The sequence below is a fragment of the Pangasianodon hypophthalmus genome, chromosome 13, assembly GCF_027358585.1.
Source record: "Pangasianodon hypophthalmus isolate fPanHyp1 chromosome 13, fPanHyp1.pri, whole genome shotgun sequence".
Classification (NCBI taxonomy): domain Eukaryota; kingdom Metazoa; phylum Chordata; class Actinopteri; order Siluriformes; family Pangasiidae; genus Pangasianodon; species Pangasianodon hypophthalmus.
In genome coordinates this window covers 12777721-12805197 of record NC_069722.1, presented here as the reverse complement: position 1 = coordinate 12805197, position 27477 = coordinate 12777721, and the positions used below count along the sequence as shown (strand labels likewise).

Below are 27477 nucleotides of genomic sequence, written 5' to 3'. Positions count from 1 at the left end.
TCTTGATGATGGAGAGAGCGAGACTGGCCATACTCTCTGGGTGGGAGGGACAGTATTAATTACTCCTCTATCAATCAGGGCAACATTGACCAATCAGGGGCATCTGTAAGCTCATGTATGTGGAATAGGGCAGTCGGCGCGTTCCTACGAGTGTGTTATGCTGCCCCGGCTAGTAGGAGGGAAGTAGGAGTTGACAGAATTAGGTGAAAATGGGGGAGGGGGGTTGGAAACACCCTTCAACCAACAAGAACTGGTGCAAACCAGAACAAACTGAATTTGGTTCTTCTTATAGATTAATACCCCACTAATGTTACATCCACCCGTTTTGACCTTATTGCTAACCACAGTCCACTACTATATCTGTACCTTTTCGTTTTCCAACTTAACTATGTGGTCAGTGTTTCCTGTTTCCGCTCACACACCCACGTGTGATTGGTTGTGACACCGTAGCCCTATTTAAGCTCTTTGTGTATCCTTATGTGCTTGTGAAATCTTGTGTGTTTGTCTCAGACATCTAAGCTGTGTACTCCTTGGTCTAGACATTTTGCTTTCTCCTAGTTTATCCTAGTGGTTTCCTCTGCGGTGCCCAGTTCTTGCAGAGTATTGTGTTCTCTTCAGATTTTGATTCTTGCATGTTATCTGGTTTGTCAGTATGAATTTGACCACATTAAACCTGACTGTATGGATACTGACTCATGTTACGGAAGTTGACTATGAATTTGGTTTATTCTTTTTGTAAAATCCTAAAACTTCAGAAGCCTATAGTCGGAAAAACAGTTGCATTGAAATGTCCATGGGACTCATATGAAATACCTAATTTTCAGAGACAGTGCACACACAAGTAGCATACTCCATGCACACAGTTGCTTGTTTTTGCAATACATAGCCTGGGTTAGAGCATAAATTACCACTTAGAATGCTCCATTCAGTGCTAATCAGCACATTGTGTAGATGTGCCATTAAGAGTTACTTTGGATTTTGCATTCTTAGGACTGTAATCCAGGTATCAAGTCTTTATCACTCATATTTCTAGAGAAATATGAGTGATAAAGTGGTAATTTTTTAATTTGTTTTAACAGTAAAGTATCAAAGATGTAAAATAACTCCTAGGGAAGTTTGTGCAGAGGAGAAATTTACAGCAGGTGAAGAGTTCAATGGGGCAATTTCAACAAACGCTTTGAAGATCCTTGACAACTTTGCAAATACATGCCTTTGTGTTTGCATATGTTTCTGTGTTCAAGCGTGTTAGCTAACAGCCAGTGCAAGTGGCACAAGTCTCAGCGGAATTAAAGAAAACCAACTGAGTATAAACCATTGCTTCATCATGGATTATGTATTATAAGTGAATCGTCAAATCGAATGGGGCAAATTTGTTTAAAAACACCATTACTGTATGGAAGGAAGTTCAGTGATGCAACAAGGTTCCTGTAATAAACGCAGGGTTTTATATACTCTCACCATCCACTTTAATAAAAACACCTGTACACCTGCACATTCATGAAATGATTCAATCAGCCAATCAAGTGTCAGCAGTGCAATGCATAAAATCATGCGGATACTTGACAAGCACTTCAGTTAATGTTCACATCAAACATCAGAAAAGGAAAAAATGTGATTTCAGTGACTTTAAGAGTGGCATGGTTGTTAGTGCCAGAGGGGCTGGTTGAAGTATTTCAGAAACTGTTGATCCCCTGGGATTTTTACGGGAAACGGTGGTGGTCCCTGTAGTGTACACAGAATGGCACTACAAACAACCAAGTGAGTGGCGGAAATGCCTTGTTGATGAGAGAGGTCAGAGGAGAATGGCCAGACTAAGCTTACAGGAAGGCTACAGTAACTCAAATAACCACCTTTTACAACTGTGATGAGCAGAAAAGCATCTCAGAACACACAACATGCTAAATCTTGTGGAGGATGAGCTACAACAACAGACTACACCGGATTCCATTCCTGTCAGACAAAAACAGGTATCTGAGATTACAGTGGGCACAGGCTAATCGAAACTGGAACAGGTGATGTTTTTCCAAACTTCAACTATTCAATATTCATCTGGCATGTGTTAATTTATGACAAATAATTACACAAACGTTATCTGGTTGCCCCTCTGGAGGAAACCGTAAAGGTCCTAAGTAGAACCCTGCAACTTCCAGTTAGAAGCTAGGAACCCCTAACTATCCAAAGAATCCTTTGAGAAGAGAGTAACCATGTGCCTTTACTTTGTTTCTGTAAACATTTTGAAAAAAGTGTCTTTCACAATTCCTTAACATGATTATTTGGTATTAAAGCTAAACCTGCAATGTCCCTCTGATGGACAAGTGACCCATCCAGGGTGTATTCAATCCTCATTCCCAGCATTCCCAGGATAGGCAGTGGATCCACCGCCACACTGACCAGAATAAAGCTGTTACTGAAGATGAATGAATGAATGAATGAATGAATAAACCTATTATGTATTAAATTATGCAGTAATACAAAGTACTGAAGTGTTTCCCAGTGCTCCTCACTACACTATATATCAATACGGTAGTGTATTTACTGCCAGTGTACAGAATCCAATCAATAAAAGTACAAGGAATATAAAAGCAGTGCAATCAGAAAAGCACAGCTTAGAAGATGCATGCAGATGAAACTGCTCATCATGGGCAGTGTTACCCCAAGAAAGAAAGAACAAAACTTGTTAGTTATAGGGACTTGTTTAAAGAAAGAACAAAAAAAAACTGATGAAGGCATTGTCTACACATTACAGTGACAAATAGAGTGTTTAATTTGCTATATTAAAAATAAAGTACAATGTGCTATATAAAGTGACAGTACAAACATGTAGATTTCTTTCCAGTGTGTTGATTACATCTGTTTCATTTCCGTCTTTTGCCATTTAATCAGTATCTGAGCAAAATGATTAATTACACAATTTTACAACTTTATTTACATTAATTACAGATTAGTTAAAAAGTTTTTGAATACAAAAGTTTGCATAAAAATATATCCACAACATTTAACCCTTAACAGCAACAATGTTCCTTCATTATAGTACTTCAAAAGCAAACAGAATTCATTCTTATCATATTTGTTGATCTGAAACGGGAAATGCTTGATGTTTTTTTGTAGTCTTAAAACCAGAATTTAGTCATTTAACCAGGGAGTTGTGTAACAGTGTATATGACTACATTTACAGTTACTCATTTGGCAGACGCTTGGATCCAAAGTGACTTAGAAGTAAGGCAGAATTCAGTTAAGAGTCTCACTCAATGGCTCAGCAGTGGCTCTCTAACAGTACTGGGATTTGAACTCACAACCTTCTGGTCACTCGAACAGAAACTGTTGCGTTTTTACTGGTTTGACTGAAAAACTAGGTGCCCAGAAATCTAATTGATTAAGCTAAAGAAAATGGTAGCTAGCAAAATGTAAAAAGTCCTTCATTGGGTTGTTGGATAAGAGAAGAAGAAACACTGGTGATTGCTAACTGAGGATACTTGTCCACTGGCTCACTATAAATAAAAAACTAATAGCCCTGCCACTTATCTACTGCATCTTTAAACAAGCCTAAACTCCTTGGAAAGCCTGTACAGAAGGAAGCCTGTATGGAAATAGATACCATTGCTCAAAAATAATGAATCCATCAGTGAAAAAAATAAAGTTAAATATATTTTGGTTCCTCTTCAGTGCCACTCACTATAACATCCCTTAGCTTTTCAGGGCAGATAGGACTAAAGCTTGACATCTCTCTCTCAGAAATCTCTACACACACACACACACACACACACACACATAATCTAATTACTGGGGAAAAAAAAAAGAAAAAGAAAAGGATTGTTGTCTGCCTTTTTGGCTACATGTTAAGTGCAAATTCTCTCACTATATATCTACATATTGCTGCTGAATTCAAACAAGGTGAAAAAATGTACACCATCCAGTTTGTCAATACTAATATTATACCAGATCTACAGCTTAGATTAGCTTAATTTAGTGAACAAAGGCCCAGTTTCCCAAAAATCAACAGATTGTCTTATCTGGTACAGAGTGTTCAACGTGATGTTGCTATTTAAAAGTGTGTACGGCATTTGGGAAACTCTGAGATCTTTGCTATGTTGACCACACAGACAGAATAAAGGATGAAAAAGTAGAAAACTTAATTCATACATCAGCTGCAGATGCTGCTCTTTCTAACTGCATGTGGATGGGAACTGGAGAGATGATAGAGATGTGTGTGTGTGTGTGTGGTCTGTATATTGTTTGTGCCATACTGTCCTATGTGCGGAGTAAATATACAGATGAGTCTATATTTGAGTCTATATGTATACCAGTGTATACACAACTGTGCATGCCATCTAGAACACATTTGTGAGTGTGCATGTGTCTATATAGAAAACTTTAATACTAATGCTCCTTCAAGAACATTATAAAAAGGCACTTAAATAATATCACAATCAACATTTGAGTTGTTTTGCCAATAGACACTGACTGCTGTTTCTGTCTTTAGTAAGAATTGATCTGTTCTGCTGCACTTAATTGCATAAATGTTGTATATTTAATTGCATACTTATCAGCTCCTCTAGCATACTTATCTGACATATGGTATATTTTAAAAGAAACAAACCAAGTGTTTGTTGATCCAACTAGTGTACATTAGGAAAGTAACTGGTTCTGTGCTCTGAAAAAAATAACTGCGTGGATATTGGATTTAAAACCACAAATTATTAGCTAAAAAATGCAGAGAGCACCATGACTCCTGCACCACACCAAAGAGCATCTCCACAAATTCACTTCCACTGTGCAGTTCCCTGAAGCATTTTTTTAAATTTGTCTTGAAACGTTTTAGGTTCTGCTTGGCAAAGAAGCATATTTCAAATCCTTGCTTGTCTGGAACCATGTATACACACAGTACCAGAAAATGTTTGTGAAAGGGGCTGTTAGTTCCTCATGTGCTTTTTCAGGTTACAAATGCTATAAGAAATAGATCAAGATATACAAAATATGCAAGAATATATGTGAAAATCAAAGCTAAAAGTGCAATTTAAAACAAAATCAGAATGGAACAAATATTTTAATGTTTCAGTTTTACTAGGGATGCACTGATACCATTTTTTCAGCCAAGTACGAGTACAAGTGCGTGATTTTTGGCACTTGTCGATACTGATACTGAAACCAAAATGAATAACCTACTTAGTATTCATCAATCAGACATTTTATTCAGTTCTGTTTGTGTCGGTTGTGTCTGTCGTGTGCTGCTACCAATGAACTCCTTGTGCTGAGTTTTATGTTTAAGATACACTATATTGCCAGAAGTTTGTGGACACCTGACTATCACACTCATATGTGCTTGATGAACATCCCATTCCAGATGTAGTCCCCCCCTCCTTTGCCGTCTGTTATAATAACCTGCACTCTTCTGAGCAGACTTTCCACTAGATTGTGGAGCCTGGCTGTGGGGATTTGTGCTCATTCGGAAACAAGAACATTAGTGAGGTCAAGCACTGATGTCAGGCAAGGAGGCCTGGAGCGCATTTGGTATTCCAGTTCATCCCAAAGGTGTTTAGTGGGGTTGAGGTCAGGGCTCTGTGCAGGACACTCGAGTTCTTCCACATCAACCTTGACAAACCATGTCTTCAAGGACCTCACTTTGTGCAGGCACTGTCATTGTCATTGTCACTTTGGGGCATTGTCATGCTGGAACAGGTTTGGGCCCCTTAGTTCCAGTGAAGTGAAATTGTAATGCTACAGCATACAAAGACATTCTATACAATTCTGTGCTTCCAACGTTGTGGCAACAGTTTGGGGAAAAACCACATATAGGTGTAATGGTCAGGTGTCCACAAACTTTTGGCCATATAGTGTATTATGGTGTTTAAATTGTATGCTTAATAGAGAGCATGAGGGCAGCTGGCCTGAGCACGCAGAGCGGTATCAGCAAGTGTGCTCATTAAAAGTGCAAGGCGCTGTGAATTGCACCTTCAGTCACGAGCAAAGTGTAGACCCCGGAGAACTATAGGAAAGAGAATGTGTGTGTCTCAGTGCTCGCAAAACTGAAGTGCTCTCATGTGTGACAGTTTCTCTGCATGCTCACTTCACTGCTTCACACTCAAGTATATACCTTTGTGTGCACAATTTACAGCAGCTTTTTAATGACAACACTTACTGCTCTGCGCAATCAGGTCGGCCGTTCTCGCTGTATCTCTATTAAAGATACTGCTTAAACATCATAAAATGTTTTATCAGGTTACTCGTATTGCAGGAAGATGCTGTAGTACTCTTGATGATTTCACACGTATTCACGTGACGATCATTAATTGCTATTTTGTGTTGTCTGTTCAGTAACACTGCAACATACACTAGGTTTACGTCACATGGTAGCACGTGGAATCAGAGATTGGTATTGGAGCATTTTTACGAGTATAAATAAATGACCATGGATTTATTCCAATACCTGATCCCAGTATCTGTATCAGTGCATCTCTATGTTTTACACATGTATGTAGGCAAAATATGCTATAAAATATAATGTTGGATTTCTAAAGTTATTACACCTGGTAGTTTTGCTTGTATTACACTTATAATGGAATCACTGCAAAATTTAAACCTTATAAATATAGGGTTCTAGCTAACATTTTTGGCAAAAATGAGTTAATATTATGAACATGTTATTTACGTGACACTGTATATATGTGAGAAATATTACACCAAAATATTCCTTAAACATATAAAAATATAAGGTTAAATCTCAGTTGTATCAGATTTAGTCAAAACATTATGGATGAATATCTGAAATTCACAGAACTTTCACACAGCAACATATAATTCCAATGTCCTGGTTTGTATGGGGTAGCAAACCTACTTACGTCCATTATTCTGGATAAAATAAAGGGGAGTGGATAAAAACTAATTAGGATTTCTTAGTTTTGATAACAAAGCTGTACATCAAAGTTGCCCAAAAAGCTGTGATCACATCTGATATCATGTCGTTAGCTACTGTTATCAACCCTCCTGATTGGCTAATGCTCACATTATATTCTCTTATACCGCTGCGCTGCCAAATATATATTTAAATTAATGTGCTTGTTCTAATAAGTTACTGTTGCTATAGTAACAGCTCATTTCCAGGGATGTACAGAACAAACATTTATGGAAGGAGTCTCCAGTGTCAGCACCGTGTAACAGTCAGACGTGCCACGGGAAAGTCTTCAGGACAGATGAGTTTGCTCTGTATGATTTCTCTGTAACAAGCTGCATTTTTTTTTAACTTATAAATTTAAAGATAAAGCGTGGGAACGACTATTTATAGCTGCCACAGCGTAAGTGATAACAGGAATTAACCCATTTTCGTAGATGTTCCATGACATTAAATATAACTATTTAATATAAAACCGATATAAAGTATGGCATATTGTTCTGTAATAAATAAAGAATTGTAATCGTTGGCAAATTGCTGTGGAATAAGATAAATAAAACTCTTGTAAGCAAACATCATTCTACATCGTCGTTGATTATTTTGCTATAACAGCACGTCCCGTTATGTTTTCATTCCTTAGGTAACAGCTAGTTATTATAAGCCTGACACATAATGTGACTCAGAAGAATGTGAATCTTTCATGATTCCATTACTTTTCCTGTCTAGCGCCACAGCACTCGTATGACACAGACTCAGATGACACAGCAGAGATGATGCACTGAATAAAAGCTAAACTAAATAAATAATAATCTAGCTCAAATTCTTGTTAATTTGTGGGCTACATGAAAAAAAAAACATTATTAACTGGTCTGTTACAGAATTAAAAATGATTTGTTTAAAAATGCAATTTTGTTGTATCTGTATTCTTGCCTTCAACAGGAGCCTTGGTGAAAGTACCCTAAGTATCTTCTCTTCAGGGGAGGCACTCAAACTGGAATTATTTGCACCTAAACCAAACACTCACACACTTCAGCAATCCTGATATCAGAAACAGGATTCGGGCACTGGTCTCTGTCTGCCTAGTGAAGTGGTGCTATATCTGTTCCTCTGCAGTGTATTGTAGGACGGTTTATCAGTAGTGTGTCCCTTCTGAGGAGGAACCATGAGCCCGTTCCTCTGGAGGGACACCGTCCTCCTCAGATTCGGATCCAGCCTGCTTTGAAGGCTGGAAGAGCTCAGCGCTCGCTTAATATCCCCCCCACCGCCACTGTGGGTTTCCCTTCCATTGGTCAGAGTCTTGTTGTAGTACCGTGCACTGCTGCACCTCTGGGTGCCACTGCCTTTTTTCTCCTCCACTACCAGTCCATTTGGAGTGCCGTTGGACATGGACAGCTTGTTCGAGCTCTTATTTGTTAGCGTTCTTCCTTGACCTGCTTCTTTGGCACGTATGTCCTTCGACTGGCTGTCTTTCTTAACATTGCTTGGCATAAGGAATGCTGGGATGCCCTGAGTCTCCTCATTCCTGCTCCCTGCAACATCATCTTGCTGGTTTTGACTACACAAAGTCCTGGTAGCTCCAGCTGGCTGGTTCCAAACTCGCTTTAATGTGGAATCTTTGCTTTCACTTGTGCTGTTTGCAAAACTTTGACCTGTGCTAGTCCCAGGCTGAAGCCCAGCAGCGGATTCTCGACGAGACTGACCATCTTGAGTCTTTCCGTGTTGCTCTTGCCTCCTCTTTGAAGCCTTCCTGGCTAGTAAACCTTCATCTCTGCCTTTAGTAGTGCCTCTGTCTGAAGCTGGTCGGCTCTGGCCTTCAGGTACTCGAGGTGAGTCTGGCTCACGACAGCTTCCTCGCTCCGCTCCACTAAAGCTGCTGCTGCCACTAGGGGAGCTGAGCGAGTCTTCCACAGGAAGCTGGGCTTTACCTTGTGCAGGACTAGCCACCAGGCTCACTATGGGCTCCTTGGTGCACCGTGGCCTCCGTCCAGATTCCAGGTACTCCACCAGTTCTCCAGGCCGTGGTGGTGTGGTCTGAGGGACAGAAGTGACTTTCTTACGGTCCTTGGAACCAAAAGACCAACGTAGAGGAAGCACTTTGCTCAGGTTGTCCTTGTTCTTGGTGGGTGAACGCAGGCTTACACTACGGCCCTGGGTGCCACGGACAAATGGTCTTGACTCAAATCCATCTATGGGTGGAGAATGGAGGACAAAATTAGGACCTGTAGTGATTCTCAGCTTAACTGAAAACTACTGATAATGCTCTGAATAAAGACATTTGTCAAACCTGCCCAAACTATGATAAATATTACATTTTTACTAGCAGAAATTACAACACAGTAAACCATTAAACCATATTTTAATCTCTTCAGTATTATAAAGTAAATCAATCAAAAAGATGATCAGGATACTCTAGGTGACTGGTACCATCTATCACATGGGTGCTTGTTGTGAGAAATAACTCACCAGCATCTCCTTTTGGCTGCTCATAGAAAACAGGAGAAGTTGGCGTTTGAGGTTCAGGAGCTGAGGAGCAGCTAGAGGCCTTGGTCGTGAGACTCAAGGTTTGGCTTTCTTCTGACACAGATGTCAAACGGACAAGCCAGTGATTAGACATGGAGGAGCTTGTAGAGCCTGTGGAAGAAGAGATCATGTCAATGTAGCCTGGACTATCAATTCTCCTCACTGACAACAGAAAAAAAACAGGAAGGAAGGAAGGGAGTCTGCTAATCATAACAGCTCCAGGTAAAAGTGCTGTCTTGATAAAAGTGCTGCCTATTAGCCTTGTCATGCAACTATATTTTATTTTTCATATTTACAGATAACAATTCACAAGTCCTGACTCAAATAATTTTGCTTCCAGTCATATTTCATTTTCACCTGCATGTCTTACCCTATCACAGTTTTGATTTAAAATCATAATTAAAGGCTGGGTTTTGTTGCCTGGAATGTGGCAAATATTCCTCTAATGTTCCATATTATTAAAAGAAATGTGTCAGTCATAATTGTAAATAGATCCATCTTGGTATAACTTATTCAATGCCATACTCTTAACTTTCCTAAACACATCAATCCTTATTCCGCAAAATTGTGTACTGTCAAAGCTAATCGTAAAATGAGCATGCACAAATTTAACCAACAGTTTCATTATTCATCAATTTAATCTTTGGTGTGTTTGTATAAACAAACTCATGTTTGGTCAGAGTACCAACCTGAAAAATGACAAATAATGGAATCATTAATTTGAATGATTTAATCTTTCTACAATATAGTGATGATAGAGATGAATTCTGACCTCGGAGTGAGCAGCTAGCTGACCATGCAGGGATGCTGTTGCGTCTCTGGTAAAAGAGGATATAAGCCCCACGTGTACACACTTCCCCCTCAGGCACCGGCTCTACGCTGCTGTCATCATAATCGTACCACTGGCCATCCACTGAGTTCCTGCAGTATGCTGAAACAAAGGAAATACTGAGATTAACGGCAGTATGCTCTCATGCGTACACGTTTGCCTGTTGACACACGCTTAGTCAATGTCCACAACTCCACATTTCTTGACACAGACACTTTCAAATAAATGTGGTAAGCAATTCACCATATACTCTACTACATACTCATTTGATCCATGGCTATCAATCATCAGTCCACAAACCTGTGTAGTGACCTCCATGCATGCCTCCATGATGGTTACACACAGCATACAGGTCGTACAGGAAGTCCTCAGGATGTTGTCCTGTTTCAGTCCTTTGATGAAGCTGCTGTTTCCATGTGGAAGGCAGGCGGGTGCAGTTACTCCTCTTGACCATGTGGGGTGCCATGTCCAGGGCTGTGAGAGGGAAGCGCACCAGAGTGGAGAGCTTGTTTCGTCGTTCGCCCACCTGCCTGAAGCGCTTGAGGTGGAGGATGAGGATGTCTGGGAGTGTCCACAGACTCATCTGAACCATGCCTTGCTGCAGCTGCTTGCAGTGAGGACACTTCCACGCATCGTCTGGAGCCAGCTGCACGCACAGGGCGCAATTTAATGGGCAATATAATGCTATGATACCGATATGCCAATAAATTAGGTCATGATATGGTTTTTTTGGGAGTATTGTGGATATGGACAGTACTACAACCTTGACCAACTCCAATGATACTTGTGTTAACAGATTGGTAGCTGTTTGAGTGTTACTTATTAAAATATAGTTTTATTATTTAGTTATTCATCTTAAAGCATATTAGATAAAGTATACTAGTGACGCTTATTCAGTATTCAATAACCACGGGGAAACTGATACTACAGTTTTGTAAACGCAAAAGTGCGAAACATAAGTCTTTTAGAGTAGGGTTTCACAAACATATTTCATGAACATTGTTTAAATAATAAAAATATTTGCTTTATTTATTATAGAGCTGTTGAGCTTTCTATGCCTGAACATTCCACTGACAGAACACACTAGATCCAAGTGACATTATTTATAGGCCCACTCCTTTCTGAGTTAATTAAGGTTGGATTAAATCCATTCAATTCAAGTGACAAGTCAAATAGGCTAATAATTATAAGAAGTCAAGCATACATTTAATAACTTTGATAATGATGGGTTAGGATTTACACCACCTTAACTAAATAAAAAAAAAAAAATCACAGGCCCCCGTAGCTAGTCTTCATGGACCCCTGCTTTAAAGATTAAATAGTTCTTTTTGGATTTTTTTTTTCTTTTAAATGAAAATGAAAGTTGCTTCATTTTTGATCTCTTTTCATGTCAAATCATTTCCTTTTTTATTCTAGATTTTCTAATTTATTATACTAGACCTTTTTTCTAAAGTCTTTAAAGAGTATTTCTTATATATATATATATATATATATATATATATATATATATCTCCTTTATTGTACTATACACACATATATATATATATATATATATATATATATATATATATATATATATATATATATATATATATATATATATATATGATCAGGATACTCTAGGTGACTGGTACCATCTACCACATGGGTGCTTGTTGTGAGAAATAACTCACCAGCATCTCCTTTTGGCTGCTCATAGAAAACAGGAGAAGTTGGAGTTTGAGGTTCAGGAGCTGAGGAGCAGCTAGAGGCCTTGGTCGTGAGACTCAAGGTTTGGCTTTCTTCTGACACAGATGTAAATATATATATGTACATGTGTATAGTACTATAAAATCATTTTCGTTGGCCATGATACAGCACCCTGGAGCAGAGTGAGGAAAGAGCCTTGCACAAGAGCCCAACTGTGGTGCCTTAGAGGAGCTGACATTTGAACTCACAACCTTCTAATCATTAGCCTGGTGCCTTAAGCCCTGAGTCACACTTCCTCAAAAGTGAAAACTCTTTCCAATGTAAGATGAGCCGATAAGAAAGCTGGTGTTTCTGCACCAAATAATCAGCTGCAAGGCAACCTTTATCTCTCTGGATGTGTATCTCTAGAAGTCGGCATAAAGTAGTCACAGCCTAAATCTAGTCATGTAATTGTTTTGTTGCTTACTTTTGAGTCTGGTTTAGTTTTATTTGGTCAGACCTTCATTTTGTCACTGTATCATGTTCTTTCTTTTCGCTATAGTCATTCTTGCGTGATTAATACAGTCTTCTTATCTAACGTCATCTTTTCTTTAAAGCTTTCTTTAGTTTTTTATCTTCATGTTTAGTTTCACTTCCACATTTGTAGTCATCCTAAGTTTGTCCTTTCACGATTAGACAAACTTTTTATGTTCGAACTTCTTCTATTTTCTTTGCATTGTAAATGCATCTTCACAACAGTCTATGCACATATTGGTCTGTTACTGGATTATAAACAATTTTGATACAAACCTCATTTTAGTTTTTAGACATGTTTAGTTGTGTTATGGGGATTAGTCCTGTGTAGCTGGAACCAGAGACCAAAGGGTCTATTAAGATCTCATAGAGAAGAACTGCTGGTTGTTTCGGACTGTGTGTTACCTGCTCTTCTTTAGTATAAAGTTGAAAACACTCGTCCAGTGTGCAGCTATGCTGCTGAACATGTTGCTGCTGCTGGGTACGTACACTCTCACAATCCTTCACCACCTCTTCCTGGATGTTACCAAAGAGACTACACACACACACACAATACTCATTTTATCATCCTGTACTAGCACTGATATGAACAGACTATTGGTAACTATGTATTCATATTCACAATGAACAAGAACAGCTTAAAGAATTCAATCTTGCCCCACTTTGTATCTAATTATTTTCTCAATGTGTCACAGTGGAACAACTGAATACATTGTTTAGAGTTTAAAACAGTCCCAATGTGACTGTGCACTCTTCTTTTTTTGCTATAAAGTGATTAGATGATTAGATGATAATGGACTGACTCACCAGTCTTTTATTCTGTGTTCCCACTCTACAATGAGCTTCACATGTGGAGGACCGCCAGAGCCACACAGCTTTAGAGCTCTGAGCAAACAGAGGAAAACACAAGTTAGTACTAATTTTTCATATCTTTTCACCCATAATGCTGATGATTCTTAGTACTTTTATAAGAAAAATGAACAACAACAGCAATAATACAAATACTAATATTATGTAATTACTATTATACTTTTTTATACTATTAGTTAATTGTATTACACTATTAGTAGTAATAATTGTTATCTCCCAGAACACACCACGGCCTACAAATATACAAAACACGGCCGCCAAGGACTACAACACCCAACCGTCTCATTCAACGTCACGTTCACAGTCACCAGATTACTGATCACACACACCTGGACTCAATTATCATCCATCTATACAAGCACACTCCATACACTCACTCTTTGTAAAGTATCTGCTTAGTGCTGTGATTTTGCATCTGCTCTACCAAGCCTTTGTAGCAGCTGTTCATGGTTTTTGTGATCTTGCCGTTGCCTCTGACATGCTGTTTGTGAATCGCCTGACCAGCTGCCTGTCCTTCACCAAGTTTAAGCCAAGAGTTTCTCAGATTTGTTGCTGTTTGCCAACTTTAATAAAATTACCCGCAACTGCAGCAATCTTTGCCGATGAACAACAACAATAATAATAATAACAGTTAGACTTCATTCTTTAGCTCCTGGAGATTTTAGGCCAGTTAGTCCAGCTTCATTATAATCTAAGTAACATGACCAAGAATAGTTTGCTCTTGTGTAGGATGTCAAACAAACAAACAAAAAAAGAACAAAAAAGTATTCGGCTGTGAGTCTCAAAAATACCAATAAACTGCTTGATAATACTGAGCAGTGACTCAGCCTGCTTTGTTCAGTGTCCTTTAAAAAGCAACTAGCAAATCTTCATCATGCATGCCATGTGTGTCCCTGCTGGAGATCTTTCATGAGCCAGTTTTGAAGAGGCTCTTGCTCTGATTCTCTGATTCTTGTGCCGATGAAGCCAAAAAACAGCAGGCGAGAGAAGCAGGCAAGAGCAGTCAACCCTTCAACCAAACCAAAGCGTCATTTCTCCTCGTCACAGTATACATTATGTAAGATTTTACAGCATTGTTGTAAAATGTTTATGAATGAAGCCTAACACTGAAGACCATCAAAATCTAGGATCACACATCTTCATCACTCTTATTATCAAGAGATCTAGTAATCACCAAATTACTCTCCATTTTTATAGTTTTTTTTAAAATACATAACTCAATATTATATATGATGTAATTTTAGAAGTTCAGCCCTCTTTGTACCAAAATAATGACTATGCTGAAAAGCAGAAACATGCTGTTAGTCTGGAAATGTATGTTATTAAATTATACTCTTAAAGCATTTAGACAATGCAGAAGATGTGTCCCTTCTATTTCCAGAAGAGCATGGTGTCTGGTGGTTGGGGTGATAATATATAATTAGACAGCTGTAGTCATTTTCTAAATGATCAGTTATTAATTTAATTACGTCAGCATTTGGTTCAGTCTACATCAGCGCTAGAGAACTAGTGCTTTCTTTATGCTTTATTCGTGCTTTATGCCAAAAATAGAATACTAATCAAACAAAACATTCTTGTCTTCTACCTTATACTGTAAGTTTTATTCAGTTCTCATGAAAGGTTCATTATGAATAATTACTGTATTTGTTATATGTATGTAAAACATAATTGTCCTTCATTGACTGATGGTGCACAGCATTATAAACGAATACAAAGTATGATGTGTCATTCTTTAATTGAAATGTATTGTAAACTTTGGCAAATTGCTGTTGCATAAGAGGAGTAAAACACTTCGGGATTTGCTGGTATTGAAAACTAATCAACTTCAGGGTAGTAATGGCCCTCATACTGCACCGGAATTGATTATTTTCCTATAACAGCATGTCCCAAGTTTTATTCCTTACATAATAGTTTATATGACAACAAATTACATCCTGCTGCAAGCCTTCCACCAGGAGCAACCACTAACATTAAACTTTGTTAATACTGATGGTATTTTTTTTTTTACACTATAAGTATTATAGGGATTTAATAGACAGACAATTTCTATAGATAGCAAGAGTCTTTCTCAAGGGATCAGCACTGACTCTTTGGCAGTCCACGGGTTTGAACTCACTAACAATGTAATTTAACCACTGACCTACTCCCTCTGCAAAGACACAAAACAACAGAAAGTGTGTAAACAAGTCTATTGTGAGAGGAAAGAATTTACTTGGACCCTGTGGCAGTAAATAAAGAACTGGCCCACGTCCAGTTTAGCTCTTTGAATGCAGCTTTCCAAAGACACTGGCTTTGACTTTGACGCTTACTGGCTTAAGGCACTGAGCTCCTGAAGAACATAATCTAAACTTATTATTATTCAGTTCTTTGCTCCACTGCATGGCTTTGTTCCTGATCTGAATGTAGATAGAAAAATCAATACTTTGCCATTCCTAACTGTCAGAATGCAGAAGTTTTTTTTTTAATTCTCAGGTAAAAATCAACTCTTCCATTTGCTAATTCCTGTACACAGCTCCCAGGTAGGTCAGTGTGTGGAGGGGTTATAAATTAACAACCTCAAATGGGGATACAGCAAAAGTTTACAGCACTAACATTCCCTGTGTGTAGTGTAATAGATGGGGTTGTGGAAAATACTGATAAAAGGAGTGACACAGACAGAGAGTGTGTGAATTTCAATGTATATTCAATAGGCATCTCTGTCAGATATGAAAAATGTTTAAAAAGATATGTTCATTCAAGCCCCTCTGATGGCAAGGATTCCATCTACTGATCACTAAACTCTAGACTGTATCTGTTTTTTAATAAAAAAATATTATAAATTCCGAGCCAAAATCTCCCGTAAATCATTAACACAAGATGGCACCCTCTTACCTGTCTACTGCAGGATGGTAAAGTGGACGTCCATCCTGTGGACTCAAATAGCTACAGGACACTGATCCCCCAACAACACGGATCTTAAACAGGACTCTGTTATTCTGCAACAAAATAAAGACAAAAAAAAGTCATTTAATAAATAACTACATAATTATATAAATTGCACTGACAGTTGTATACAGACGGGCTCTGTAATGCTGTGGGAGACATTTTACTGCCATGACTCGGGTTCATTTTTCCCCTTAGAGAGAAGGGTCAGTGCAAATCAATATAAAGCTATTCTGACTGATAACCTTTCCCTTATGATGAAACATTTCCATCATGATGGGAGTTGTCTCTTCCAGGATGACCCCGCCCCCATCCACAGGGCACGAATGCTTACTGAATGCTTTTTTCTCTGAATAGAACATTTGGGACTGATTTGTTCACTGATGCGAGCGCTCTCTACTACAATACAAATCAAAACATCAGCTGAAGGAATATCTTTTGGAAGCATGGTGTTCATCCTTCTAGTACAGTTTCAGAGACGTGTAGAATCTATGCCAAGGTGCACTGAAGCTGTTCCTAGCTTGTTGCCACCAGCTAGGGCTGTGTCATATGGTAATACATATCATAAGAAAATAGAAAAAATGTCTATTGATAGATATTTTCTTATATTGTCTATATCGCCAATGTTGCAAAGGCCACTTTTTGGCAGCAGATTTACGTCACTCGGGTCGGAGCTAGCAGCTACTAGCGGTGTGATGTAACACAAACAAAAACAAGCAAGCTGGAGCGTGACACAGAGCTAAACTCCCTGCAACACTCCGACACAGTAATTCTGGTGTTTGGAAAAAGGCTATTTGTAAGATATACCACAGACCAGTCATGAATGCATGGAGTTATTTTGTATTGATAATTTTTTCGTCATTTCAGAGAAAATGTAATATACTGTTATATATATTTTCAAGATATGAAATGATCCATATCGTGATATAAGATTTTGTCCATATCTCCCAGTCCTACCACCATACAGTTTCATTCTGGTTTGATCCTGAGCTTGGGTTATTGCCTGTGTGGAGTTTCTCACTGTGTCCTTGTGGATTCCTCCAGGTTCTCCGGGTTTCCTCCCAACTCCCAAAAAAGACGCCAGTAGGTGGACTGGCAATGCTGATTTCATCCTGTGTGTGAATGTGTGTGTGTGTATGCATTGTGCCCTGCGATGGAGTAGCGCTCCATACAGAACGTATTCTAACCTCACGCTCTGTGTTCCCAGGATAGGCTCTGATTGCTGGTTTGCTGTTCTGATTGTTTGCCCTGGTTTTCCTGATAAACCTGCACTTACATCCAGCCCTGTCTGAAGTCTGATATTCTACTTGTTCTTAAAATTGCCGGTGTGCTTCTGCATTCTGTGTGGATCTATTGAACTCTTGAAAATGAAACACCACTCCATCCAAGAATGAAATTGATTTCCTCTCCTTTCTAAATGAAATTCTACATCTTGCTGGCTGAGCTTCAAGATAAAAAAAAGACTCCTGCTGGGAGAGAGGGTGTGTGTGTAAAAATAGACTAGAAAGGACTCTGAAAAGGTTCTTAAAAAGACAAATGCAGAAATGTTTCATTTATTTTATAAAGCGCTGATATTTCAAGCTGAAATATGAGCAATATAGTGTCAGAAAAGCTGCTGGTACAGGGATACTGGCACATTTGGTGTGCCTCATACATATAGACAGAGATAAGGATGGCTGAGAAGCGTATGTTCCCTTTAGCAGAAAAAAAAAATATTTAAAATAAAAAGAGATGGATATCAAACCCTGATCATTTGGACTGCATTGTTAATGGTCCTTATCCAGTATGTTTACATTATCGTAAGACATCTGCATGTATTTTTCAGAGCATCCAGCAGAGGGAGTTCATTGACTGCTTATGGAGGATGCGGATGCACTGTGTAATCAAGGTGTCATGATGGAAACAATGGAATTTTGCTGTGGCATTTGTGGCATCCACCAATAGCAGCTCCTTACTGTCAGTAAGTTACACACCTAGATGAATATAACTTTGCATAAAACCAGATTTTCAGTTGTTAGCCAAACACTGAGGCTGCCTTTGAGCTTCGTGTCAAAGCAAAACGCAACACTGACACTCCCACGTTTCAGGATGACAACTGTATGGCCCAAATCAGTGAGTGCCTGGTTTGACAAGCATAAGGAAAAATTAGGACACGTTGACTGGCCTGCAAAATTACCACAACTCAAAGAAAACATATTTGGAACTGCAAAAAAATGTACCATAAACTCTAGGTGAATTATGCATGAAATACATGGAACTGACATTGACAAGACCTACTTCATATTGAGACACTGGCAGGATCCTGACAGGATTGATGCTGTTTTGAGTTGACAGTGACTAATTATTTCATTAAGGGAGCTTATTGTGTAAGTATGAACTTCAAATAGTTTGCAAAAGTTTCCCACTTTACGTAGTCTACAGAAGATGCATAAGAATTGTGCTGGAGATTGTTAAAAAAATTAAACACTTTGAGTGGCCTGCAAATTCACTGGACCTCAGGCCCATAGAAAACAATCTCAAGATGGATTGGTACCCATGTAGTGGAAGAGTGGGCTAAAATGAAGTATCTAATCTCAATAAAGAACTATCTCAAGACACTGGAGTCTCCTTTTCTGACATACTAGGCACTGTTATTAAAGTGACAGAAGTACACCAAGTGTTTGAAAAGAAAATATACATGTAATTATTTTTTTCTCTTAATCTGCATTCACCTAATACTTGAGAACTGAATATCGTACACCTAAAATGGGTGTAATACTCAGGCTGCCCAAATATCCTACAGGATTTTGCTTTAAACCTATCTAACTCTATCTCTAATCTAATCTATGCTGCAGAAGACCTGGACTCTAATCTCCAGAATCAAGGTTGAACTGCTCAGCTATTTTGTGTACCAATTTTAACATGTTATTTGTCCTCTCCTTAATTAGAGTCCTCAAATCTGTAAACGACCCAGTGCTTAGAATGAAATGAAATGAAATTTTACTAGTCACACACAACCATACACCATACGACGTGCAGTGAAATGCTTTTTACGACTGTCTGGTGACATAAAACAGAATTTACATAAAAACAGCTTTTTTTTTGTACTTGCACAATCATGTACAAGACTCTCTCAGGACTGCACAACCACACTAATAAAACAATCAAGATGTAGCAAATTGTGGCCTTTAGAATGCTTTGCTGTTATATAACCCATATAGAAAAGTTGCTAAAGCAATGTTAGAACTGTCTGCTCATCAATCATAAAAATCTGACTTCTTACATTCAAACCGTTTAAATGCTGTACAAGAGATGTACAACAGAAGACATTTTGTGAGGTCCTAACTTTGTGAGAGGAGTGCTACTTTTCTTCTGAGATATCTCTTTAGAGAAAGATCAACTCTACTTTTGAGAAATGCCAGAACAAAATACTACCAAGCCTTATGTTAACTAGTAGGTCCATTACAGTAAATCAATCACGTGCTATATCCATTAACCCCATATTCTGGGTTAAGTAATATAGTGCAAATGTTTGCTTCCAGCAAAATTAGTTTTAGTAGTAAGTTTGGGCTGGACAAAGTAAAGCCGGTCTTATTTGTAAAGTCGAAGATACTTACCTCTGAGTGAGAATTCTTTCTAACTTTTACTTTCCCACACACACACCCACCCACACACCCACACCCAACAAGGTATGTCAGAAACTTTTTCAAATAGAAAGCCCCACTCAGTCACGTGTTTGAAATAAGATACTGTAATTAGCACGTGCCTTTTCAGGCTCCAATTACATGGCATTTAGTGTATGTATATACTGTATATTCTATAGAAATTTAGGTTAACGTGAGCCGTTAAATGCACAAGTGTTCATATGTATACATCATGCCTACTCTCTGTCAACACAGCTGAATTAATAACAGGGGAAAAAACACTAGTTCACTCCAGTTCCACAAAAAAACAATATTCATGGAGTTACTTTTACAAATATTCTCAGATCTACTTGGACAAGAACACATTATTAGCTATACCTAACTAGCATCATATTTCTCTACCTTTGCCATCAGAGTAGCATGAATTCACCCGGGCATGAACCCTATGTTTATTCATTGGTCTGTTGTTTTTATCCAAAGCTGCATAAAGTAGCAATTGGTGGTGCTGGGATTTGAGCTCATAACTTTCCAATAAGACCTGATCCAACACAGCCCTTTCCAAACTGTCCCAAATATACTCGAAGGGTGATCTAGAGAACAGTAAAGCAATAAAAACTCATTGTCATGTTTCTGGAACTAGGCAAGCATGATTTGCCATGTGACATGTTGCATTATCAGCGGTGGTGGCTTGTCGACATGTCCATTAATATCAGCAGTTCAAATGAATTTTTTAAAAAACTTTTTAAGTTTTATTTGTTTTTAATTTTGCTACTTGACAGATATAAGCCCCTGTTCTGTTGATTTGCTTGCCTGTTGAGATATTGTGTAATCATAGGGCAGCGTGCTCACTGCCCCACTTAACCTCCACAGAGTTATTATTACATCAAGTCACCAAAAATGAACTGCAACAAATTATGATAAAGGTCCACTGGGGTAGGAATCACGCTGCTTAGGGGAGGAGCACAATATAGACAGTTAATGACAGGGTTGCCAAAGTTTAAAAACACTTTTCAGTCAGCAAACTTTTTTTAAATAGCAAAAATGTATTTACATATGTCTTGCTTTTCAGAAATCCTTCAAGGAGGATGATGAGTCTAATGCGCACCAGGAAAACATTCCCCACACCATCACAATACCACCACCAGCCTATATTGTTCACACCAAAGAGAATGTCTCCATGGACTCATGCTGTCTGTCAATCAGAATGAAAGCTGGATTTGTCTGACCTGCCCAACTCCTCAGTAGTCTAGCCCTTATGCTCCTGTGTCCAGTGGAAATGCCTTTTCTGTTCTATGCTGAGGAACATGGACACTCAACAATGGTCTTTATTTGTTATAGACCATTCCAAAACAAAGTCATACAAGTGCTATCTTCTGTGATGACATTCTGTTCACAATTTTACTTTAGATAGGATTTGCCTAGTTTTCTGTGTTTGCTGGCATGATTCTCCCAAATCTCCTTTGAGCTCCTGAGCCACAAGCTGTTTCTACCCAAAGGACTACTGATGGTTCATAGCTTTTTTTTTTCATACCTTTTTTAATAAAACCTTTAAACAGCAGAGCGTGGAATGCCAAGGATGACAACCATGTTAAAAGTCACTAAGGTTTTATGCATTCCAACACTCAGTTGAACACTAACTGATGCTAGAAACACAGATCTACCACCACAATCACATGACGTATTACTTGTTGGAATGTATAACCTGCGTGAAGGTGGGTGTGTACCTAATAAACTGACAACTTAGTGTATATGATAATGCTGAGATGAAGAAAAGGCAATTCCTTAGGCTCCAACAGTGCACAACACTGACGTGATTTACAAGTCCCTTCGACTTTTCCAATAGTGATGTGTTAATTGGCATACACCTTGTCAGAGTGATAAGAAGCGTGCTACTCGCTGCATGATGAATGGCAATCGGAGAGGCGCGAGCGGAAAAGAAAAAGGAAATAAAGACAAGGACATAATTAATTTCATGGAGTGCCACAGAGTGGAGCGAGCTACTTTGTTTTACTGAATTTGGTTGTGAGAAATACTTTAAGTTAAAAAAAGCCATCCTTGTGTTTGGATAAATTCCTGACAGAGAGAACTAAAATATTATGAGAAGGAAAGTATTTCTGTCTGTATTCTGACTGGAAGTGAACTCATGACATGGCTTGTATAAAGAAAAATCAACAACAAAAACAGAATGTTTAAAGACGATTGGACAGAGAAGTTTATCCTCCCCACATCAAATTCGATTCAGAGTTCATGCCACAAGTTAAAAGTGGTAACCAGAAATGCCACACATTAACTAATCATTAATGGTTTAACATTAAAAGGTTGCCATTATTCAGTCATGTTAGTTATCACAGACCTTTGTAAGGAAAGAATTTTTTTAGCCAGACGTTCACAGATTTTAGTAGAATATCCCTGATATAGAATGTCTGAAATACTTTGACAGGCCAGTGTCAAACACATGGTTGTGTCAGTAAAGCTAAGTTATATAAAAAGTGAACTGTGTACCTGTGGCTGTGCTCCACTGATCATCAAGTAGTAGAGCTTACTGAGGATGCTCTGCTGCAGCTGATCCCATGATACTGACCTGTCCTCTCTCATCAGGAATGGAGGACCAAACCTATGGGGAAACAGAGGTGAAGTTTAATATTTGTGCATAGGTAGAAGTCATTTGTAGCAGTATTAAATCTCTGCTGAAGCTTAATGTAGGTTGTACCTACTGAACACCTGCAACAATTGAGATTGGGAGTTTTAATTCTGACAACGTTACAGCCATATATGATTGGGAGACCAAGTATAATTAGTCCCGCATTTTGGATACAGAAGCACTGCTCTCACTTGCAGTTGGAGCGACACTAGCTAATGGTGGATGTCTGTTATTGAAGAAGGAGGATTTGTGCTTATCTCCATGATTGTTCAGCTGCTGTATGATATTGCATAAGGAGCATTTCGTAAAGATGCAGTAGACGGCTTTGTGTCTTGATAGGAACCTGTGCTAACCCTCACCCTCTCAGATTGGTAGCTATGGTGCGATGAGGTAAAAATAGCTAGTGGGTAGAAAAAACATAAAAGAAAAATACAGGAAAAAATACAAAACCTGGACCTGTGTGGAGACCACATTGTGTTTATAAGCTGATACGGATCCAAGATCTTCCAGGACTGCCACTATGATCTAAAATGACTGAACAGACTGCTCCAGAAACACCAAAGCATCATCTGTGAATAATGCCAATTTCTGTTCAATGTCACTTTTAATATCTTTATTCTATCTTATTTTCTGGCTCAGAGGTGCAATAAACGGGGACATCAGGCATCCTTACCTCATTCCACTTGAAAGAACCCCATTTATTTTGATTCTCATTCTAGGGCTATCGAAAATTTCTTGAGTCACTTCAATAAACATATCGCGAAATTTAAATCTTCTCAACACTTTGTATTGGAAAGACCATTGGACATTGTCAAAAACACATTTTTTCCCAGTATAATCCCAAAATCACTGCTTGTGTATTGTTTTCAGTAATGTGTCTCATTATGTGCAATGTCCTCAGTATGTCTTCATAGGCTGGTCCAAGGTCAGGCAAGACCTATTCAATTCTATGTGCTAAACTAAATGCAAACAATTGATGTTACATTCAGTTATCATATGATAACTACTGTGGAGGTTGTCTCTGGCAGTATACAGAGCTGATACAGTCCAATACAGTCACACACAATGCCCCATGCAGATCTTTTTCACTGCTCTTTTAAGCTTTAATGTTCCTTTCACTGGTTTGATTCTTTGCCCCAGGTACAACAGAGATTTCCCCAGAACTGCCCTGTCTATTTACTTAATAATTTATCTTACTCTTTGGTAGTGCTCTAAACTGGGGAAACAGCGAGTGTTCCCAGGCAAATTCTCAAAGATTTGACATCTCCATCCTGAGTGCCAAGCATCCAGAAGCCTCAAGTATAGCAAGTCTCATAATGATGGTTAAGAATCTCTGAGGAATCAAGGTGGCATTTGCCGAATCATTATCAGGCTGATAAAGCTTGCGTTATCGCTTGCCTGAAAGAGGAAATGTATGAAAAAGGGTTCCTGGCTGAGCACAGCAAGGCCGTCTGAAAGGAATGGGAAAAAGGCTGGGTAATTTCACGCTGGCATAACAGTCGCAGTGGCTTCCCGCTGTCACGAACTAAAACAAACCATAAACTCTTCTGACTCCTTTCCCCTCCCTCCATCTTGCTCTCCAGTGATTTTGAAAGAAAGCCCTCTCTGACACGTTCTCGCGCTGTGCGATTTCAGGGAGCGAGAGGAGGAGTGAGGTGGAAAAAGGGAGAGGACAGATGGAACAGAAGATCACTCTATAAAACTTAAACACTGTCAGTTCTTCTAAACGTCACCATGCCTGAGGCTATCTGTCATGTTGATTTTCTTTTGATTTGTATTGTTCTATGGCATTTTTTTTCTATTAAAAGGTCTTTATTTCTATGTGTAAATTGGGCCTGATGTATTTTAGTGTGTGGACCTATTTTCTGCAGGTATGTTCTGCATGTAAAACTTTGTGTTATCAACAAAACTGCTGCTTGAGTCTAAAGAGCAGTTTAAGCATGTGTACAAGACAACAGACAAGGTGTATTTCTGCACATCATACATATACATGTGGGAGGTCAGCACAAAAAAAGGCTAGAGAAATGAGTACTGAGGATGATTACAAACCCGAGAACTGAACCTCACTGGTCAAATTTCTAGGCCTTTTTTGTGGTTTTGCACTACATTTCTCTGCCTCCCATAAACCAGGTGTAAATTGGCGTAATTTGTGTTGCTAGGAGCAGTAAAGCCAATGTTGCCAGGTGCCAACTGGGATACATTCGAGCAAACTGGGTAGGTTTGTGCAGTATAACTATTTAATCTTCTGAAAATTATTTTATGCTGCCATAATGTCCAGTGGCGTTTACTCTGATTATATTTTTATATTATGTATTTTATTATATATATCTGACCTGCCAACTTTTTAATATTGGAGATGAGCCCATAGATGTGTGAATCTGGAATGATTTTCACAGGTGTTTTGAACCCAGCTCCTGTCCTTCTCCTTAAAGTGCCCATGAAATAACTTCGGAGCTGTGATTTGCTTCCGTATGTTGACGTGTTTCCAGTTGAAACAGCAAGTCAGGGAGGGCTTGTCTGATTTCCACAACAGCCAATAATGCAGATATGCCACACCTCCTGCTGTATCTAAACAGAAACTCATTTTCAAACCTCATTTTGTGTAGGATTTCTCACACAATGACCTTGTCATATCCAGTACCCTAAAGCAGAGGTTTCTAACCACAGCGTTTCGAATCGGTACCGGGTCATTTGTTACCGGCAGTGTTTTTCCTCTCCCCTGTTGTCTAATGTGGCAGTGAGGGCATTAGGCTCTCTACAGGGGGGGGCAAGAAAAGACTGCCATTTAACAAAAGGCAGCAAAATAAAACTGTATAGAGAAACAAGCTTTCTGCGCAACACACACACACATAAACACAGGTCACACATAAACATGTATGTGTCTGGATATCTCCGAATGCTTGCAGTGTCAAATACCTGTATGCTCATTTGGGAGTATAGCTGTACATCTTTAAAGCAATGTGCAAAGTGCAAGCACACACACACACACACACACACACAGACAATGGTTGGTTTAGAAACTCGCCGAACCACCCATATTTAATGCTAACTAGCTGCTATACCCACAGCACCCATACGTGTTTTTGATGGCTCTGTGGTTGACCATTTCACAACGGCTTTTAAACGGCAATTTACACCTCATGCAGATGGCATTCATTTAGTAGGTGGTCCCAGGAGCTGTTTGTGTGATGAGCTACAGCCTTAGTAAAGTGAACCTGCATCTACATCAAGCCATGTTCTGTCCTGTGGCTCCTGATGTACCTACATGTGGCCCACATTAAATATTGATTATTTTATAAGGGAATTCTGGGCTGACACTTTTGGTTTAAACTTGTTTCATCACCATGTTTTACCTTGGTAAATGGTTTCCTATATTACCCATAATGCCATTTGACAACCCACTGATCTGATGCAGCAGTGATTCAATCCTTGAGTCTGTTCAGTTCTCTCACCTCCTTCAGTATATTCTGGCTCAAACACAGAATACTAATACTGATATCATCACATCAAAGCTATTGTGCTTGATATCTTGTAGATCACTAACTAGTCATGCCAAGTCGGTTTCCGACCATGTCCCTTAACTCAGTGCACCTGTGTCCTAGAGCTCTGTATTCTGAAAATTGGTGTCCAAATTTTGTTGTCTCCACTGTTTCTACGCTGGATTTCTCATTAACGTGACATTGAATATCGCTGGAAAAGTGAGAAATGAAGCCCTTGCTCTTTTGTTTTAGGAGCAAACAGCAAAATCTCACTGTTATCACTGATATCTGAGATCACTGAAAATCTTTCTCCTATGAAACACCTTTGTAACTGCACTAGCAATGTCCACCTGTGATATCAGAGACGACCTCAAACCGCTCACAGGAATAATGAGGGGAAAAAAAAAAAAAGAAAAAAAAAAAAGCAACACTAACCAACAAATTAGCACCAGTTACTCTCATTATGCACAACAAAATGTTTATAAAGGTTATAAAAATATAAGTATATTTAATGTGTTTCAGGGAGGACTTTACCTTCAAGTAGAAACTCTGGGAAAAGAGCCAAAATCATAAGCTGAAAGCTATTAACTTTCTGGAATACACCTGGAGCACATTATAACAAGTTTTAGCATTAATGTGTTCATATCAGTGCCAGTGTCCTCATCTTTAGACTCGAAGTAAGAATTAACACTTTTTTTACAGATCATGATTTTTTTTTTTTTTGGAAAACACGACTTATGCAAGCTGACTAATGAGCGTCTTCTGTCCCTTCCTTACACATTAATCTGCGTTTTTTTCTTACTGATGCTAGCAAGATTTGTCAGTTCTTTGTCTTTTCCATATCTTTCTGTCATGATTTTCTTTTCATATACTGAAAGGTGTTAGTAGATAAATGGCATGAAAGGACCACTTGAAGTTGCACCCACTTGATGAACACTCTCCCCTACCCTGATCTCACTCTTTCTTTCTCTTGGTCTTTTTTATTCCACTGTTACTATAAGTAGAAAGGAACTGACAGGAGACTCTTGATCTTTAGCTGACTGCCACTGACTAAAGGCTATCTGATGGCTCACGCTACTATGTCAAGTTTATCTGAAACCTCTCAAGAGCTGACAACGAAACTGGGATAAAAGTCTGTCAATCCATATTCAGTTTTTTTTGCCCGAGGGCTGAGAGTTTTCACAGCTGTTACGTCAGGCAATGTGTCACATCATGTCATTACCAAGTTTCTAGAGTCAGGGTTAGAGCTATATAATACTGTATTTCCCCCAGTGGATGGGAGCCCTGATTTACTAAGATTCCCAACAATGAGCACATGCATGCAGGTAGTCGGCATGTTGTGGTGATTTACAAATAACAAGTGTCTAAATTAAGTCACATGCAAAGCATACGAAAGAAGGAATATTTAGGTTTTTGCGTGCTCTAATTGTTCTGAATAGCTGCAACGGATCTGGATCTCAAAGAGACTTCCAGAAGAGCGAATAATACATAATATTAAGTCATAA

General features: G+C 38.8%; 1 protein-coding gene across 1 annotated transcript in view; it reads right to left on the bottom strand.

Annotated features, from left to right (window-relative positions):
• Nucleotides 1-2740: 2740 nt before the first annotated feature.
• The window catches only part of usp43b (ubiquitin specific peptidase 43b), an 85058-nt gene continuing 60321 nt past the window's right edge, over nucleotides 2741-27477 (bottom strand). The window contains exons 8-15 of the mRNA XM_026916965.3: nucleotides 22355-22466; nucleotides 16179-16282; nucleotides 13245-13322; nucleotides 12843-12972; nucleotides 10536-10881; nucleotides 10179-10337; nucleotides 9350-9517; nucleotides 2741-9072 (exon numbers count right to left, since the gene is read on the bottom strand). Of these exons, the coding sequence (XP_026772766.3) occupies nucleotides 7931-9072; nucleotides 9350-9517; nucleotides 10179-10337; nucleotides 10536-10881; nucleotides 12843-12972; nucleotides 13245-13322; nucleotides 16179-16282; nucleotides 22355-22466 (2239 nt within the window). The 3' untranslated portion in view covers nucleotides 2741-7930. The remainder of the gene's footprint in view (nucleotides 9073-9349; nucleotides 9518-10178; nucleotides 10338-10535; nucleotides 10882-12842; nucleotides 12973-13244; nucleotides 13323-16178; nucleotides 16283-22354; nucleotides 22467-27477) is intronic.